Here is an 18476-nt window from a genome sequence, read left to right on the forward strand (position 1 = left end):
TTTAATTTATTTTTACTATTGTATACTACTGGCTTACCTCCTGTTTGATAAGTGCCAGTAATATGATCTAGATTCTTTCCAAAAAATTTTTGTGCTTCTTAAGAATGATGCAAGAATGCATACTCAAAATACAGCTCCCAACAACATACACCATTATAATTTTGAGTAACACACAGTTGGCCACACAACTTGGCAAAAGTTTCTTCTGTCTTGTTCCACTTTGACTATCCTGGGTGATGAAATGATCATGTCCTGAACCCTCTGAATAGGCTATAGGCTATAGCATCTGGTTCCACATCTGCTGTCAGTAATGTAAATGACTTCTGTCTACTGAGTTTTGGCCAGTGCATTCTTTATAAAATGTCTTTACTTTTTGCTTTTAATCATTGCCCTCTGCATTACTAACTGAATCTGCAAAAATGCTTTTTACCTCTGCTGGCCAGGGACTGGTTTATCTGGATTATATTCTAGAACCCTAAGAACCAGAGCTCTGTCTGTAGTTTATAGATGACATTCATATTGGAAGCTGCACCCTTTATTCATGTGAAACAGAGTGATTTACACCTACTGGCTAGGATATTTTCTTGGATTTTTAGGCTCATGTCACATTTTTCATCCAAATCATGTTACTTTTGAAAGTGAAAGGTGTGCTATTAATTACACTGGAACACCAGACATAAATAAGCACAATACGAATCACATAAAGATGTATCCTCATCGTAGTGATTGTATTTGTAAAATTTAGTTGTAATGAGGCATTTGGAGGGTTTTATTATGATTTCCTCAATGCTTAAAATTATATTGTTAAAGATGGCACATCTCAGAAATGTAAGAAGCAAAGTGCTTACAAGACCAAAAGTCCTTCCTTTGTGCCACTTCTTTTCCTAAATCTTACCTGTATTACTGAGCTGATTATAAGATATTGCAATTACTGACTTATGTTACCATCTTCTTTGCTATACTCAAACTAGGTAAGATCTGAAACTAATACATTGTTTGCAGCCTAGAAGGGAATCAATGTGTGTTTTTTGAATGGAGGTAATTTGAATAAATTGAAAAGAACAGAATATTTTTAGGAATTTTCTTTTTTAAAGAGCATTAATTAGGATTATCTGTGCAAGAGATATGGTATGTTACATAATGTACTTATATACTAATATGGTACCATTCAGCATTGCGATAATTTTGCAATTCATAAGATAACTTGGTATATCTGGATTGAAGGAACAACGTGGTATGATGGTTAGGAGGAGGAGGGACAACTCCGAAGAGACTGCTGGAGTCTGAGTCTAGACTTGCTACTTACAAGCTGTGGGACCTTGGAAAAACTAGACTGACTACGTATCTGTAAAATGGGGAAGTAGTAGTGCATACTTCCCATGAAGTTGTAAGACATAAATGAGTTGTTTCACATAAAGTGCTTAAACAGTGCCCAATTATTATAAACACTCAAGTTGACTATTGTGGTTATAATAATAATTATTATTATTACTAATACTGCTATTATTACTATTAAAGACTGAACCTCACATGCACAGATAGAGATACAGATGTACATATTATATTCAAAGATTCAGACTACAACTGGGTGCTTTGCTTATTCATGTAATAAAAAATCAACATGTAGCACTTTAAATTAAGTCCTAATATAAGGATGGGAATAAGACTAGATAGGCCAAATAATTCACATGGGAGAAGAAAACTGACTTAAATTGAAATCCATAGGTCTGACCCCAAATATTAAAATCTCTGAAGTAAATATAAAGGTTATTTATAATTTATCTTTATTTCCTATTTTCCTTTCCAACTTTCAAAGAGTAGGAATATATTTAAAATATTTCCACTTATATCTGTAAAGGTAGGAAATTTATTACCTTTTCTTTAACCTTTATTCCCTTCTTTAGGTAGGCTTCAGAACTTTGAATTTCCCAAAGATTTATGGATTAATTGGGAAGAATCACTTAATGTGTAGAAATAAAATATCAGTATAATTTTTAGAGGATATCTTTAAAAGTACTTAAATATGTGATATTTTTATAAATACTATGTGCTAAAATATATTTTATAAACTACACTAAAAGCCTCCTACATAAAATTATTAGAATTATTAGATTTTGAGTTATTTAAATGTTTACAAAGAGAATGTCTAACATCTTACAATGATTTTTAAGCACTATCTTTCTGTTATTTGATTATAGAGTATTAGGAAATTTTAAATGTCTCAAATCAGAACCAAGTCAACTGATACATTATACTGATGAATTCTATAATATAGTAGACATATATCTGGCTTTCTTTAAGTATGAAGAGACCAACTTCTGATGGATTTAAGCTGTTATATGACATGCTACTATATTTCCAGGCTATATGTTGTTTTCTTTTAGACTCTGCTTCAAAAACAGACATATTTTTGTGTTAGCATTTTTATTTCATATCTAAATATGATAGAATGATTCTCTTCAAGGAAAGGATAAACCTTTGACATATTATATACATCATTATCCATTGCATTAGTAAACTGCATTCACTGCCATTACTGTCATTTATCAAATGTTGGAATACCATGTATTCGTGTGTGCATATATATGCATGCATATATATGTGTATGTTTGTGAATATACATACTCTCATATGTTAATGAGACAAATTCTTTTCTTTTTAAAAAACTCCACTACTATTTTTTCTGGCTGTTCTAATTGCTTACCTTAAAAGTTGACATGAAGAACAGGTGTGAAATTGAGGGATCATCCATTTTCAAAGGTCATGGCAGCAGTCAGGAAGATTGAGTTTCTTACACTTTATACCTTGTGATGTTTGTTAATTTTTAAGCTACTGAGTTACTTTATCTGCAAACAGATCTTGTTCTATTAATTTTCACATTAGCCAGTGAATTATGGTGTGCATTACTATTCTTTTAATGTATTTACCATGAAATAGAATGAAGAGAATGTTTCCTTTGCTAGGAAGAATTAATAAATATCAAAAGTCAGCTTAATTGTTAAAGGGAATGGAGAGAAAGGCTTGCTGATAGAGGGGCATCCATCCATGGACAGTCACGTACTGCTCATGCTCCTCTGTTCTAGGACAATGTGACTTGCTTGAATGACAGACAACTTAAGGCAGAGAGCAGTGGGAATAAGGTTCAGGTGGAGTGATAAGGATGATGTACTAATTCCAACAAAGACCAGTAACTTAATTAGTCACTGAAACAGGCTGCAAATTTAGGTTTGGAGGCCTCTCAGCCAAATAAAAATGATTTCTCTGTATTCCACTGCTGATTTAACTGTACCCCTTTTTAAAAATTAATTAATTTATTTATTTATTTATTTATTTATTTATTGTGATTAAAGAATTGGATAGATGAAGAAAAGATAGGAAATTTTGCTTTAAATTTTGTTTCATATTTGAAAAACTAAGGTAATACATATGCATTTAACAAGTACAGAAATGAGACAAAATTAAAATGCTAAACTTTTTAAAGAGCTGCTTGTTTAATATGGTTTTAACACACTGCAGTAATGTAGGTTCTTATAAAACATGTGATTGTTCAAACCTAGGCTGAAAATCAAATGGAAATTTAATTTGTTGTTTAAAAGAAATTTGAGCAAAGTTGAGTGTCATAAGAGATCTGAAAAACTATACTGGAAACATTGAATTAATGACCGAATCTATTTTTAAAAGATGAAAAGTAAATTGTTACCACGATTTTTATCATAAATAATTTCTGAAAACCCAAAAAATGAGCAAATTAATTTAATCAGTGTAACTTTTTTTAGCTGTTCTCTTAATGTGGATGTCCAGCTGTGGTGATGCTGGAAGAATACGGCCCGTCGTATTTCTTTCGTAGCTTGTTGCAGAATCCAAGTCAATCCCATTCTTCAGTTCTATAAGAACTGGTTAAGATAGGATTCAAATAACAAAAAATGGCACTTATTGCATAGTTTGATTTCTATATTCACTTGGTGAAAATTTGACAGAGATGTTAGGTTATGAAAACAAACCAGTAGATAAACTGGCTCTGGAGACGACAACCCTCCCACCTGCATCTTCACTAGTTCTACTGCCAGTTTCTTACTCCATAAACACTATTTGGGAAAAATTTCTTAATTCCTCAAATTTGGTCTGGATATTTTTATTTTCCATTTGACCAGCAGAGTGGTTTAGGATGACAAATAAAAGGTGAACCTATCTTTCACACAATGGTGACTATATATATATATGTATATGTATATATATATATATATGTTCTTTGAAATAATTCACTATCAAAATATTGGTGCTCAGCAGAACATGACTTCATTAGTCTGATGTTCTTGAAGGTTGAGTCATCTCATTGACTCATTTCCTCTTACACTGAAAAATCTATTGAGATATTGATGGCTCATACAGATGTAATTTTTTAAAAAGATAGTTGATTTACTACCTATATCTGCTTAACCTGCCAATTAATTTTTAGAATTCTGTTTCTAATAGTCAGAAACCCAACAAAATAAAAGGTGATGATTATTGATCAATTTCTTACCCCCAATAGGAAGCAGATGTGCAATGCACTTTTCTCTGCTTATTCTAATGTCACACCTTCTTTTGGCCCAATATTTGGGGAGACACAGTGAAGGCAGCTATACTTATGAAGATTGCTTTTGCCATGATGGTTCATAGTTGCATCTTTAATAACCAGGGACTGCCCATTCTTCCTGAGACCCACTTTTCTTGTTCAGTATAGTGATGTGATCAAAACAGGTTGCAAAAATCTACTTCTCCACCTAGCAATGCTTTCATAAGTTCTTAAGACTTTATTTCAAGTTCTTCATAAGTAATGTTTGGAAAGTAAGTTAAGTAACCAATTATTTCTTTGTTGCATGCAGAGAAATACACAGTTGAGTATTTTAAGTCCTTTGAAACTTCTGTCATATTACAAATATGCATGAGACGGTTTAGTTAGTTAATGTTACCAAGAGTCAAATAAAAGAGATAAAAGAATTTACAGTTTTTTATGTATAGGAGAATAGTTATAGTTTAAGCACCTGTGTTCATGAAGTAATGTAGCGTTCTTTGCATTAATATGCCAAAGACATAGCATATTGACTGAAACTTTCAAAGGTAGAATGCAAAAACCAAACCATTGAGAACTGAAGAAATGCTAACCTTAATTCCATCTGTAATTTAGACCTGTCAATAAAAATATCAGGATAGCAATTTTAGAGATAATATTCTAGGTGCAGCCTACAGTGTTCCACCTGTATTTAATGAAAATGTTCTTTCTCAAACAATCAAATATTTGCCCTAAGTTCTACTTCAGGATGTTTATATTTGTTCAGCTAAAAAGTTAAAGTCAAGCATTCAATTTCAATGGGACTTGAGACAAGCAAGCAATTAAGGGATTTGGAAATAGTTGTGTAGCTAATGAACATTAGGAAAATCATTTACTACCACATGAAAGTGAGTTTTAATCCTTCATTCTCGTTTTGTCTCCCCACAAATGCATGTGTCTTAGAAGTGTGGGATGATATAGACAAATTTTACTCACTGAATTTACATTTAGAGGTAAGCAAATAAATCACTTCTTCTTTCTGAAAAAGAAGAAAATTACATGCTCTATGAAACAAGTTTCTATGAAAAAGGAATGACCCAAATGGGGCTCCCTTGGTGTGACTTTCTTCCATATTCCTGGCCAAGTCAAAAGTATCAAACTACATACCTGTACCTCCTCCCTAAGAACTAGCTAGCCATTCAGCATATCAGAGGATGTATTCTGCCATAGAACTGACCATGGGGTTTTACATATAGAAGTCATTCTATAAATGGTTGCTGAATTCAATCATATAATGATTAGCTCCATCATTTCACATACTTAGCCATAGATAATAACAGTAGGTAAATCACTGGTAGAGTGGATATTCATTTCTCCCTTAGGAGATTTCCATATCTACTTATTTGCCTACTTAAAATTTTGAGTTATCATCTAACAACCTGATAATTTTTATTATAATAAATATCAGCAGAGACTAGTTGTTTGTTTTCTAAGTGCACCTTGGGAAATAATTCCTTGTCTCACAGTGAGAAAAGATTAAAAATGTTTTTGAAGACAAAAAATACTACCAAGCAAAATCGTTTGGAAATCTTTTTTAATTAATATCATTTAATATTTATGCTTTATAGGTACAGATTCATTCTGAAGCAATGCTTATGGAGCTTTTAATCTAAATTTTCAACTCTGAATAATAGTTGACATTGAAATTATTCAGCTGTGTTAGACAGTCTCCCTTTATAAGAGAAAAACATTGCTTAGTGACAGGGCACCCACAAAATTTTCTAGAATTGGGAGATCATTTCCCAATTGTTTCAGTCTTTGTTAGATTTGGCTTATGAATACTCTGACTTTATAAGTATAAAGGAGGTAAAAGATGTGTGTATGTATAAAGTATTATTCAAGCAAATAATTCAAGTTTATGCATTTCAGTATACATGGGTGTTCTTAAAAATATGAAGTTGAAGTTGAAAGATTTGATCTTTCTTTTCATATCATTCATTTCAAAATGAATGATACAGTGGTAAATGCAAATTTCATGGTCTGCACTAGCATGACATTCACCAAAAATGTCTTCTACCATTGTCCATGTTTTATCTATTTTTAAGAACTGTAGAGGGAAAAATACTCTCAGGGAAAGAAAAAATGAAGTTTCACTGCAAAAGAAGTGAATGCAAGAAATGGCACTTTAAGTAGTGAAGAGACATGAAGCATTGCAACTTCATAGCCTGCTAAGGGGCAACAGCTGTACCTAATTTCAACTTGACGTGCTTCAGATCTCATATTCATATAGGTATTTAATGATCCAAGCATAATGGTCCTATATAGAATAATTACTTATATGAAGGAGCAAACTTCTTACGCATTCCTTTTTAAGTGATCCTTCAAGAGAAAAACTGCACTGGCTCTTTGAACAATGAATAGTCTCTTTTACCAATCCAAATGGGGCTAAAAAGCTTATCTTTCAAGAGAAAATCCTGAGGGCTGAGGTTACTTCTTTTTGACAGACTCTTTTTGTCTCCCTCCTTCCCAGGATAGCCAGTACAATGAAAAAAGGTAGAACACTAAGCCAATCATTAAGTCATACTGATAGATGGTTACAAGAAATATCAGAAACAAAAGGAAATAAGGTATTTTAGAGTTGGTGTATTTTGAAAGCAGAGATTCACTGCTTTGAGCTTGATTTTCCTGGGTAGGAAGACTAGCAGAAGCAGAGCATCCAGAACCCTCGCCTGAAGAGCACCGTGGTTGTCCAGGGCTTACTGATCCTGCATCCTCCTGCCTTGGCTCTTCCATGCTCTCAAAAGCTTCATTGATGAAAGTTGTTGGCCGCAGAGAGTTTTCCACACTGCTGTCTCCCTGTTGGATCATCTGGCTTGTGAGTCTTTCCCTCCTACTACCTGATTTCACTATTCCTGAACTTTTGGAAACTTCTTCAGCTAGAGACCCAGGAATAGGGTACTTCTCAATACACTGGATTTCACTTGTTGGATTCCAATTATATTCTGATTTAGTAGAAATAGATTGGGTAGTCATGGTAGTAATTATATTCTCTCCCTCAATTGCCAATTCATAAAATGGCACTGAAGGTTTAGGTTGGTGATTGGAAACGTGAGAGCCATTCTGAGGAGCTCTATTAGTGTCTGAGTTTAAAGCAGAATGAATAACAGCATGTATACCCGTTTTCTTTGATAATTCTTGGGCCTGCACATGATCTTTATTTTCTGTAAATATTTTTTTGTCTGTTGGTATCATTCCCAAATGTAAATCCAGTTTTGAGGCTGCTTTTTGATTGCCTGTAATGACCTGTAAGGATTCTTCTACAGAGGTTACATTTCCAATGCCGTGTTTCTTCCTGTCATGTGTCTTCCCAGGATTGTACATAGATATGGTTTCTTCATTCTCCACTTTATCTACATGTACATTACAACGACCTAAATGTGATTCCTTTTCAAAATCATTGTCAAAGATTACACCTACTGCGTCTTGTTGACAAAGGGTGTACTGTGAATCATCATTTCTCCCTTCATGTGGATCAAATGCTGTTTCCTTTACCTCGATGGGCCTGTCACTTCGTGCTGTCTCTTGAGGTAGCTTAGCAATTATTGCTTTTTCTCTAGCAGACATGCTTTCTGGAGTACTTTCTGATGTTGTCTTAATTATATAAGCTGTACCTGCTCCTGCTTTCTCAGTAATACCATTATCAGCTAGAGAAGACAGTTCACAGCTCACTGTTTCTTGGCAGGTAAACAATTCTTTGGTAGAAGTACCTTTCAAAATCCCTGTATTATCTCTTTTTTCCCACATGTCTTCACAATCTGCCTGTTCTTTGATGTGCTCTGTTATGTTTGTCTTACTCTTCCTTGCTTTTCCCTGACTTTCCAGAACATTCCAACTTTGTTTATGCTGTGTTTTCTTATTCTGAACTTCAGGATTAATCCAATCTGATTTTTCTTCTTCAACTTGGAAAAAATAATCATTCCTCAAAACATTTCTGTTTTTTGGTGAACAAACTTGACCAGGCATCCCTCCTAAAGTAGTGCCTTCACTAGTTGAGAGATCAAGCTCTGGAGCTGTTAACACAGCTTCTTCCCAATTTAGATTTTTCCCTGGTGAATGAAATGTATCTGCTCTGATTTCCTGGTTGGGAATTGTGGTATCTCTACTTGGCAGGAAAGTTAGGCTTCTGTTGCTGACGTCAGTCCCTTCCACACTTGTTTCAGAGAGGCCCATTTTCCTTTCTTGGTCATGTAAGATTGGTCGGAAATTTTTGCTTTGTTTTTTATTAATACCTAAATATATTCTTTGTTCCTCCTCCTCATTGTTACCATTGTCATAATCTTTCTTGGAAGATCCTATTTTTGTTGACTCTTCCGTATGGAAATCTCTTCTTAAACAATCCCGATCTTTTATTTCAATTTTCTGAGCTCCTCCTTCATGTTTTTTATTAAGGTTATCTGCCATTAGTTGAAAGGAGTAGGGACAAGATATTTGCACTCTGCCTCTCCTTTGGGCTGGATTAGCATTATCATCCAATACTTCCTTGCTGCTGATAGATAATTGCACTAATTCATCACTACTAGTATCTCCCAATGATGGTTTGATTTCTCCCATATCTGAAGTAATTTCCTCTGAAGGTTGATGACTACACTCACTTTCTGAGGAATATCTTTCATTGCGGTAAAAATTTCCCTTTAAGGAGCTTTCTGCTGATGTACTTGGAGAAAAAAGTCTTTTAAACACGTCAGTGTCTACTTCTCCATGGATTTGCTTCTTCTCTAACCCCTCAGCTTTACTTGGAAAATTGACTGGATCTCTTGAAAATGTATTCTTTTTATCTCTTGAAGTAGTACTTCTTATTAGGTGTCGATTTATCTTAAACAATAAAAAAAAAAAGACCAAATGATCTTAAATATACAAAATGAATTATATAGGTTTCATTTAACTTGGCTAGTAATTAATTGGTAGACTTTCTGAGGTCATTTCATTCGTGGACTTTGTATAAATTCTGGAAGCCAGATGTTTAGGGGGGATCCTTGTAGGCAATGACTTGAGAATGAGATTAATAAGAAAAGGGGCCAAAATTAATCATTCTCCTTCCTAGCTCCCAAATACCACACTGTATTATTCAGTGAGTCTTGCTTGTCATTGCACTTTCTCCTCACTTAGGATATATACATTGATAGCTCCATGCTAATCAATTAGAGAGCAGCTTCCTGGGTGCCCCTTGCTGCATTTACACTTGCTGTAGGTGCCCCTATTACAGTTTCTCTCTTATTAATATGTTTTCTGCAAAGCCTCTGCAAACTATTAATAGCAAAACGTCACTCAAAGAAAAGTGAGGGAGTTAATGTCTCTGCAAATTCTGTTTTAATGACCCTCTGCCAACTGGTACTCAAATGTATTTGAGCTCTTCAGTGATGCCAACTGTCAGGATTTAACAGTGAGATGCCTGTGTTTTTTTTTTTTCTCCTCATAACTGACATTTGCATGATCTCAATAATTATATGCAAATCTTACGTTTTCCCCTTCTTCTCACATAAGGCTCATGTTACTTGTCAACTGCACAGCTGTCTTGTAAGCCAATGCCTGTGGGTTCCACAGATTTGGTTGTATTTCCATCTATTATAGAGCTCCATTGTTTTATGCATTAATGTCAGCATGGAGCAAATTAGCATCTAAATTACAGCTCTGTTCATTTACTGGATGTGCAATCTCACTAACTTCTAAACAAACTTTTATATTTGAGCCTGCTCATTGTAATGAGGTGTATTGGTGAAGTATGTGATTTTTCAGGGCCCTTTCATTATATTCTGTGGTTTGAAAAAAACATGGCAATGTTAACTTGCAGCTGGTGAGAATTCTCACAACGGTTGACAACTTTGTAGTTTCTTAAAGTTGGAGCAAAGTAAATTGCATACTTTAGAGATGCAGCTTCCATATCACTATAGAAAAGGTAGAATGTGTGGGGAAAGAGATGAACTCTATTTCTTTTCTGTTTCAGCACTGACACTTGAAGAGGCAAATGTCATTTTAATCTTGGATGATTATGAATCCGTGTATCCTAATGATATGAGCTCCAACCAAATACAGTAAAGGAGAAATTGCATTATGTGACTCATTTACTCCTATTTCTCCATTTGTGATAAAAATGCGATCTAAACCATCCCCCCAAAATTCCAAATAGATTGAATATTCACCAAGTGTGAAATTTATAACAAATTTAATACTAAATCGTACAGTACTGAATTTGTTTCCTGTTTAAAAAAGTGGCACGGCTATTTTCTCCTCATTTGGTAATTTAATACTTTCCAATGATATGCAACTGTGAGATTCTCATACAGATGGAGTAACTGAAAAGAACTTCTACTAAATGTAAGAATCAGATTTGTATAGCTGGACAGAGTCCTAACAATCATCTGGTCCAGCCCTCTCATTTTATAGATGACTTTATGTTGAGCGTACACTTGTCATAAAGATTAGAAATGCACATCAGGATAGTACAACCTCTTTTGCAATTCCCACAAACTATTACTCAGAGCTTCTGGTAGAGAGATAAGAACTGAAGGTCATTAATTTACCACTGCAGAGACCTGAAGCAACACACTGAAATGAGAGTGCCTTGTTGATCAAGCCAGAGATGCAAGGACAGAATAGACTGTGCTTTCACATTTGCAAATTATGTTAGTTGAAGCTATTGAAAGGCAGGAATTGCAGCATCTTTGAAGCATGAATGGATTCATCTCTTATACCTTGGCAATCAGAACACTTACCATCAACTCTAATTCTTTTTCATTATGTTCATCATGTTCCCTGTTTACAGCTTCTACATTTTGATTACTGGTTTCCAAATCTTCCTTGTCCTCATGAGAACAAACAATTGTTGGAATATAGATATCTGAAAAGTTAATATAATTGTACCTATGTAAGATTGTTAAAATTGCAGGCTTTTACAAAATAGACTGATTTTGTTTAAAAAATTAAATAAGAAATATTACCTGCAATCTTTGAATTCTCAAAGTTACTCTCATCTGATGTTACTAATGATTCTTCTTTACTGTTAAATTTAAAACAAAATGTTACACATTTTTTCTGGGACTACATCTTCTAAGAATTCTATACAGGAGGAAATTCAAACCAGTAACAAGCCAAATAAATGTTATATAGTAACCTTGAATATCTTCTTATATCACTTCGTATATTTTTAAAATAAAATTGGTCTTTCAGAATAATGCAATAGGTAATATTAGTCGTAGAAAAAAATTAAAATATTTTGCACAATGCCATATTTCTAAATAAGATTGTTACTCATACTAAAGTTTATATAACCAAGGTAACATATACATAAATGTAGATTATTCCATCATTCATGAACTTAATCTTTGCAAATGAAAACATTTTTCTCTTGGTTTAAATGATAGAGTTTTATGAACTGACAGTCCATTTGTGTTCATGGAAATGACTTTCTTATGTTCCAATTGTTAATTTTTTGTGTCCCATTTTACTTAAAATTCTTTCAGTTGAACTGATACAACATTAATTCTCTTTCCATAAAGGAGAAAAAAACAAACTTACTAAAAACTGAAAGGCAGCTAAATTTAGACCCAGTTAAAAGACTATGCATGTGTTGTCACAGGCCAATTTTACAAGATTTCAGATCACTCATATGAAAGCATTTATTTTCTTTCTTTAAATGATTCAGGTTATACTCCCTTTCCTATTGTATTCTGCATACTGATTGAGAAAGATAAATACCTTTTCCTTTCAAATATGATCAATTTGTAGGTGTATATATGCAATCATTGGAATTAGATTTATCCATGGTATTCTGCAAAAAAAATGGTAGTGAAAAAGCCCATTTTGTGTATAGTTATGTCAGAAGTCAATCTATCAGAAATGATTGGCCCAGTATCCAGAGTTCCTTGTACTTTCTCAGCTGAATTTTCTCCTAGTGACTTTTCTCAGTCAATTTTTCTGTAATAAAAGAAATGTAGAGAGTTGGCAATGGTTGATGAATTTGTGTCTAAAATTGAATTAGCCTTCATTGCATGGAGAGTATTTGCATCACAGGAAGGCTAATCTTACAACAAATTATGAAAAAAATGTAAATTCTTCCATGCTGACTATATAAGAAGGTAATTCAGTTTTATGTATATTTATGGTTCTTAATTTTAACTTTGCCAAAAATTTTTGGTACCTTTCAGTGGCCCATAAATGAAAATGATGTTTCTATCTAAATATAATGTCATTAGAAAAATACAATATTTACATAATTGAGACTGACTTAATCTATAAATCTGTGTTATTTAATGAGGCCAATAACCATGCAAAGAATTGTTTTTGTGGAATCCAACTGCAAGTTCACACATTTTTCCTTCTACATGTTCATAATATTGATGGGCTTAAAAATATATAAGCCATTAGACAGCATTTAGTTGTCCGTACTTCATCTTTATTACCATAAAAGTGTTGAAAATTTCATTTGTAGAGGGAAAATAGTAATCACTTAAAATATTTTGTTTTTGCCTACCAAAATTCAGTTTTCTAATTCAGTTTTCTAAAATACTTCAATTTTTAAAAAATTATTGCATCAAAAAGGAACCTGCTTTTAATTTCATCTGGGGGGCATATAATTAGGTATCATACTGTGTTTTTTTATATTGGTGTCTTACAAAAACATGTAAGTGCAGAAATATTTGGGGGAAAATCTCTGATTTAGAATATACAAGAAATCTGAAATAGATGAAATTTAAATACTATAATAAATATCTATGAAAGAATCTAAGAGAAGATGTGTAAGACTCCTACAGGGAAAAGACTAAAATTTTGTTAAGAAATCGTAAAGACCTAGAAAAATTGAGAAACATACCATGTTCATAGATAGGAAGAAGATATTATGAAGATATTAATTCTCTCCCAAATTTATCTACAGATACAAATCAATTCTAATCAAAATTCCAAAAGTTTTTCACAAAAGTTGAAAATATGATTGTAAAGAGAATAATGAAGGGCTAAAGATAGCTGAAATATTTCTAAGAAACAGTAGAATGTTAGAATAAAGGGAGGAGTAGCCTGCTCTACCTGATTCTAAAAGTTCTTATGAAGATTTGGTAATCTTCTGAAGATTACTAAGACATATTGGTATAGAGACAGACAAGGACTGAGAGCTTGGTAACAGATCCACACATATCTTGAGCTTTGGTATATGACAAACATAGCATGTCAGACAGCAGAGAAATAAGGGACTTCACAGTAAATGGAGACAGGGAAAATGGCTACCCTTACATAAAAGATGAAATTAGGACAACCTGTATTAAGAAATCAATTGCGGATGGATTAAGGTCTTAACATGTCAAAAATCTTGAAATTTTTAGTAGCAAATATATGTGGATATCTTTCAGACCTCAGAGTAGGAAATGTTTTCTTAAATAAGGAAAAAACAGTGACTATAAAAAAGATTCAGTTTAATTATATTAAAATTTGAAAATTTTGTTCATTAAAGACATCTTTATATTAGAAAAATAAATTACAAACTGGGAAAAGATGCTTGCATTATACAAAATCAACCCAAAAAACTACCAAGAATATATAAAGGACTTCTACAGATCAAAAAGAAAATACAAACATTTCAGTAGAATGAGGGGAGATGTGCAGACATTTCACAGAGAAAATATGTATAGCCAATGGGTACATAAAGGAATGGTCAGCATTATTAGAAAACAAATGCAAATCTAGACTATAAAGAGATACCACTTCATACCTGTTTAGTTGATGAAAATTGCTATCAACTGTATAAACTTGACCCAACTCAAATGTCCATCAATAGAAGAAGACACAAAACTATTGCATATCACAAAATATTATATAGCACTCAAAATTAATAAACCACAGAGACATAACAATATGAATAAATCTTAGCAACATAATATTAAATGAACAGCCCTGAAACATTACATCAGAGATGTTCTTTTCTATTAAGCTAAAAATGAGTAATATAATTTGAAAATATGTATCAAAGAAAACAATATAATAAAAAGTTATATAATCGACAAAGCTTGATTTTCAAGATTATTTTAAAATTTGATGGGCCAAGTTTGGATAAAGGAATGAAGAAAAGAAATGGTTAGAATTTGCTTCTTGTTTTGAGTGGTAGTTTTGTAGGGGATTAGTACATTAATAAGATCTAAATATTGAATCCTAGTTTCAGATAATAAAGTCAACTAGGTTGCTCTTCGGCCTAGATTAGAGGGTGTCTCCAGATAAAATCCCACTCTGAAGTTCGAAGTGTCAATCATATGACCAAGTATATGTAAAGAGTAGAATTAAAACAACTCCAGAAAAATTGAGGGAAAAGATGAATAACCTGATGGTTATAATGGCAGGGCCCAGAACTATACACAATTGTGATGTAAATGTACAGTGTTATTGAATGTTTCTAGTCTCCCCTTTATGTTCCATTAGTCCTTTTTGAGCAGGGAAGTTTCTTATTTATCTGTATTCCCAGCTGCCAGCACAGTAACTGACACACAACAACATAATAAATGCTGTGGAATAAATGCACAGCATCCTCTCTACTCTTCCCTTCTCTCCACCCCTTGTCAACATTATTATGATGCTGTTCTTCTCTTATTTCTTCATTAAAATTTAATTTCAGGGAAGTTTCTAATAAATGAAAGCATGTATTTTTGTGTATGTCTTACAATGCTTAAGGTATCACTCCTTCCAAGGTTCAGGATAATGCTTTAAATTATGAGTTCAAATAATTAAACAAAAATTTTAAGATCTTATAAATTTAGAAATTAAAAAGCGAATAAGAAATGTATTTTGTGGAGAAACAGTTCATTTTCAGTGCACCTTAAATCATATGATGTAGTTATTTAATTGTAAGAGGTGTCATTAGTTTTTCTAAAATACATTTTGAGCACCCGCTATGTGTCACAAATTGTAATAAACACTGGAAAATCAAAGATAAATAAACTATAGTCTCTTACCCTCAGGAAAATATAATGTTGGAAATAGACACATCAATAGGCAATTACTGTAATTATTATAAGTAATACATATAATAAATAATGGAATATGATAGACACTGTCTTAGAGAAAAAAGAAAGGACAGAAATGAGGAGGGCACTCTGTTGGAATCATGGAATTTTTCTCAAAGGTAGTAACATTCTGAGTTACTGAATTATTGAAGAAAGTAAGTAGTTCCCCAATTAGAGAAGAATGGTGAAGTCATTCCAGGCAGAGGGAATAACAAGTAGTAAAAGGTTTAAGGATAAGAAGGCACAAAAGAAAGAGACACATCCAGAAACAATGAGATGTTCAGCTGGTTTGAACTATATTTTGGGGAGAGAATACTGAAGAACAGAGTGGAATTAGTCTTGAGCCCAGCCTAAAGGATGTAGCATTCCAGGCAGAGTGAGGCTGAATTATTAATACACTTTTTAACCAGTGCAAGGGGCTGGGTAGCTAAGTGAGAGAGAGACCTGGTCAGATTTATATTGAGAACCAGTCTCTGGAGGTACATTCAGGGACCTCTCCGAGGAGACTCTGGATGGGATGAGTTACAGTGGAGCAGGAAGAACTAGTCTTGCAGCTCCTGCAATAGTTCAGGTGCAGATTGGTGAGGGTTAAAGAGGGACACTGAGGAAAGAGAAGAGAAATCAAATTTGAATTAGAACTTTTGATGTAACATCAATATGATTTGTTGATCAGTTCACTGTCAATAATTTTTTTTAAATATCTCTCTTTGCCCTGACCTTGGTTGCATTCATAAGATTTAGCATTGTAGTATTTCCCCTTACAAGACCTAAGCAAGGGAGAGTTAAGTCTGGTGGTTAACTGGGCTCCTGCACTACAAGTCAGCAAGGTCTTGAAACTGTCCGCAGGTTGGTTTCTCATGTCTTATGGGCTGGGTGATCTGGTTCACAGGGGCCCGTGAGAAGCTTCGCCTTCCTCCTTAATCTCTGGTGCACACAGGGACCAGCGTGCTGTGCTGAGCATCCTGGCTTTTCGTCTAGTCCTTCACTGGAGAAAAATAAAATGCTTCCTCATCCACATTCTGTTCATCTGGGTCCATAACATCCTAAGGAGTTCTTAGCCTACCTGTAAGTAGCAGCCAGACTGTTTTAGATTTGTGCATCTACCTACATTTATTTCTAAATAACTAGAAATCAAGCTCTTAAAGGAACTTTAAGCATCTCAGTTATTCAAAACCCCTGCTACCTTGCCCCTTCCTTCCTTTGTGAATGCTATGGCTCTTAAATATAACAAAGTTTCTGAAATTGCCTTTCATATCAGAAACACTAGGTCCTGATTCTGTAAATTCTAAATTAATAGAAAAGTACATGGAGGTGGGGAGGGGGGATAGAGAATGATGGTGCTGAGAATCTCCTAAGATGATTTTGATGTGAGGCCAGATTTGCAAACTCCTGATCTAGACAATGAGGTGTCACAGTGCACTAACACTGGATTTAGCTGTGTAGGCCACCCCCTCCCCGGATGACAGGCAGTGGGGAGAGGCGTTCCTCCATTTGAGTTGAACTACCTGGCCCCAAACCCAGCTGCCTTACTTCTTACTGGTTTAACGAAAGTTTGTAGCATGCTTTTTAATATTTAGACAATAGTTATGACTAGAGAGAAATAAAGAATGATGAGAGATTTCTAGTTTGGAAATTTAAAAGTTGGAACCACCACCCTTGAGATGGAGATTTCAGGATGAAGCATGGGTGAAGGAAAGAAGGTGAGTTCTGTTGAAGGAAATGTGTTAGGCTTGGAAGATCTTTGAAATATGGGCTTTTGATGAAATGGGAAATGAAAATTTGTGCTTGTTGAATGAAAAAAAATGCCCAGATTTTGTAGTTTTTCTTTTATCTTTCACATTATCATTATACATAGGCATGCATCATTTTTACAGTTTGTCATCCCCTACTTCAAAGGAATGGGATAGAATGCTGATATTTTATGTTATGGCTTCAAGTAGATATTAAATAAATATGTGTTGAATACATAAAGAGCTGAATGGTTTCCAGTCAATAGTGATCTTATGAAATATAATAGTAACTTTTAATTATTGTAATCCATTTTCATTCAAATCAGTTAACACTCAAAAATGTATTGAGCACCCCCAAATTTCCAAACATTGTACAAGATCACCACAATAAACAAGACAGAGTCCGCTTCCTCAAATGGCTCACAAGCTAGTAGGGAAGGCAGACAATCAAATAAAGTGATAACTCCATCATATAATAAATGTGTGCTCAGTGAGGTGCAGGGTGGGTCAGGAAGAGTTTCTAGGAGGACATGGTCTCCAATTTAAAATCTAAACAAGAAGTAACATTAATTAGAGAAAAGGGGAGCAACAGTTCCAAGCTTAGGGTATCATGAGCAAATGCTTTACCAGTAAAAAAGGAAGTATTCTAAACATGTCAAGTAATACAAGATACAATTTAAGCAGAATGAATGATTAAAAGCCAGGGCACCAATTAGTAGTCAGCCAGTCAGGCACAAACTTAAGTCCTAACAGTGCCTCTCAAAACGGGGTTCACAGACTTCCAGTGTGAAAATGACTTGGTACTTTTTATACACACTGCTTTGGGGGCCCAAACCCAGATCTTCTGATTTAGTGTCTCTAGAGTGGGGAGTGGGAATCTGCATTTTTTCCTAGGTTCTCAGAGGCTCCTAGGTGCACTAGTATTTGGGAACACTCTGGTCTAACTGCACAATGAAAAGGACTAAAGGCAGACACTTGAAGACTCAGGAAAGTAGTACACAAAGTGCCTCTTCCTGTCTCAGACTTTAAAGTAAGCCATATCCAACTATGTAAGGACAGCTGCAGCTCTGTACACAAAAGAAAAGTAATTGTTTATATATCACACATATACCCAGAAAAGAATACATTGAAGAATAGACCAGTCTATGTGTCTTAGAGAATAAAATAAAACATTGA

General features: G+C 34.0%; 1 protein-coding gene and 1 long non-coding RNA gene across 2 annotated transcripts in view; one reads left to right on the forward strand and one right to left on the reverse strand.

Annotated features, from left to right (window-relative positions):
* The window catches only part of LOC118935340 (uncharacterized), a 130972-nt gene that overhangs the window by 35757 nt on the left and 76739 nt on the right, over positions 1-18476 (forward strand). The gene's annotated exons all lie outside the window — the stretch shown is intronic.
* Positions 6109-18476, reverse strand: part of PPP1R3A (protein phosphatase 1 regulatory subunit 3A) — a 45432-nt gene continuing 33064 nt past the window's right edge. Inside the window, exons 2-4 of the mRNA XM_036931546.2 lie at positions 11527-11585; positions 11302-11426; positions 6109-9403 (exon numbers count right to left, since the gene is read on the reverse strand). Of these exons, the coding sequence (XP_036787441.2) occupies positions 7019-9403; positions 11302-11426; positions 11527-11585 (2569 nt within the window). The 3' untranslated portion in view covers positions 6109-7018. The remainder of the gene's footprint in view (positions 9404-11301; positions 11427-11526; positions 11586-18476) is intronic.

The sequence above is a fragment of the Manis pentadactyla genome, chromosome 7 (genome assembly GCF_030020395.1).
Source record: "Manis pentadactyla isolate mManPen7 chromosome 7, mManPen7.hap1, whole genome shotgun sequence".
Lineage (NCBI taxonomy): Eukaryota > Metazoa > Chordata > Mammalia > Pholidota > Manidae > Manis > Manis pentadactyla.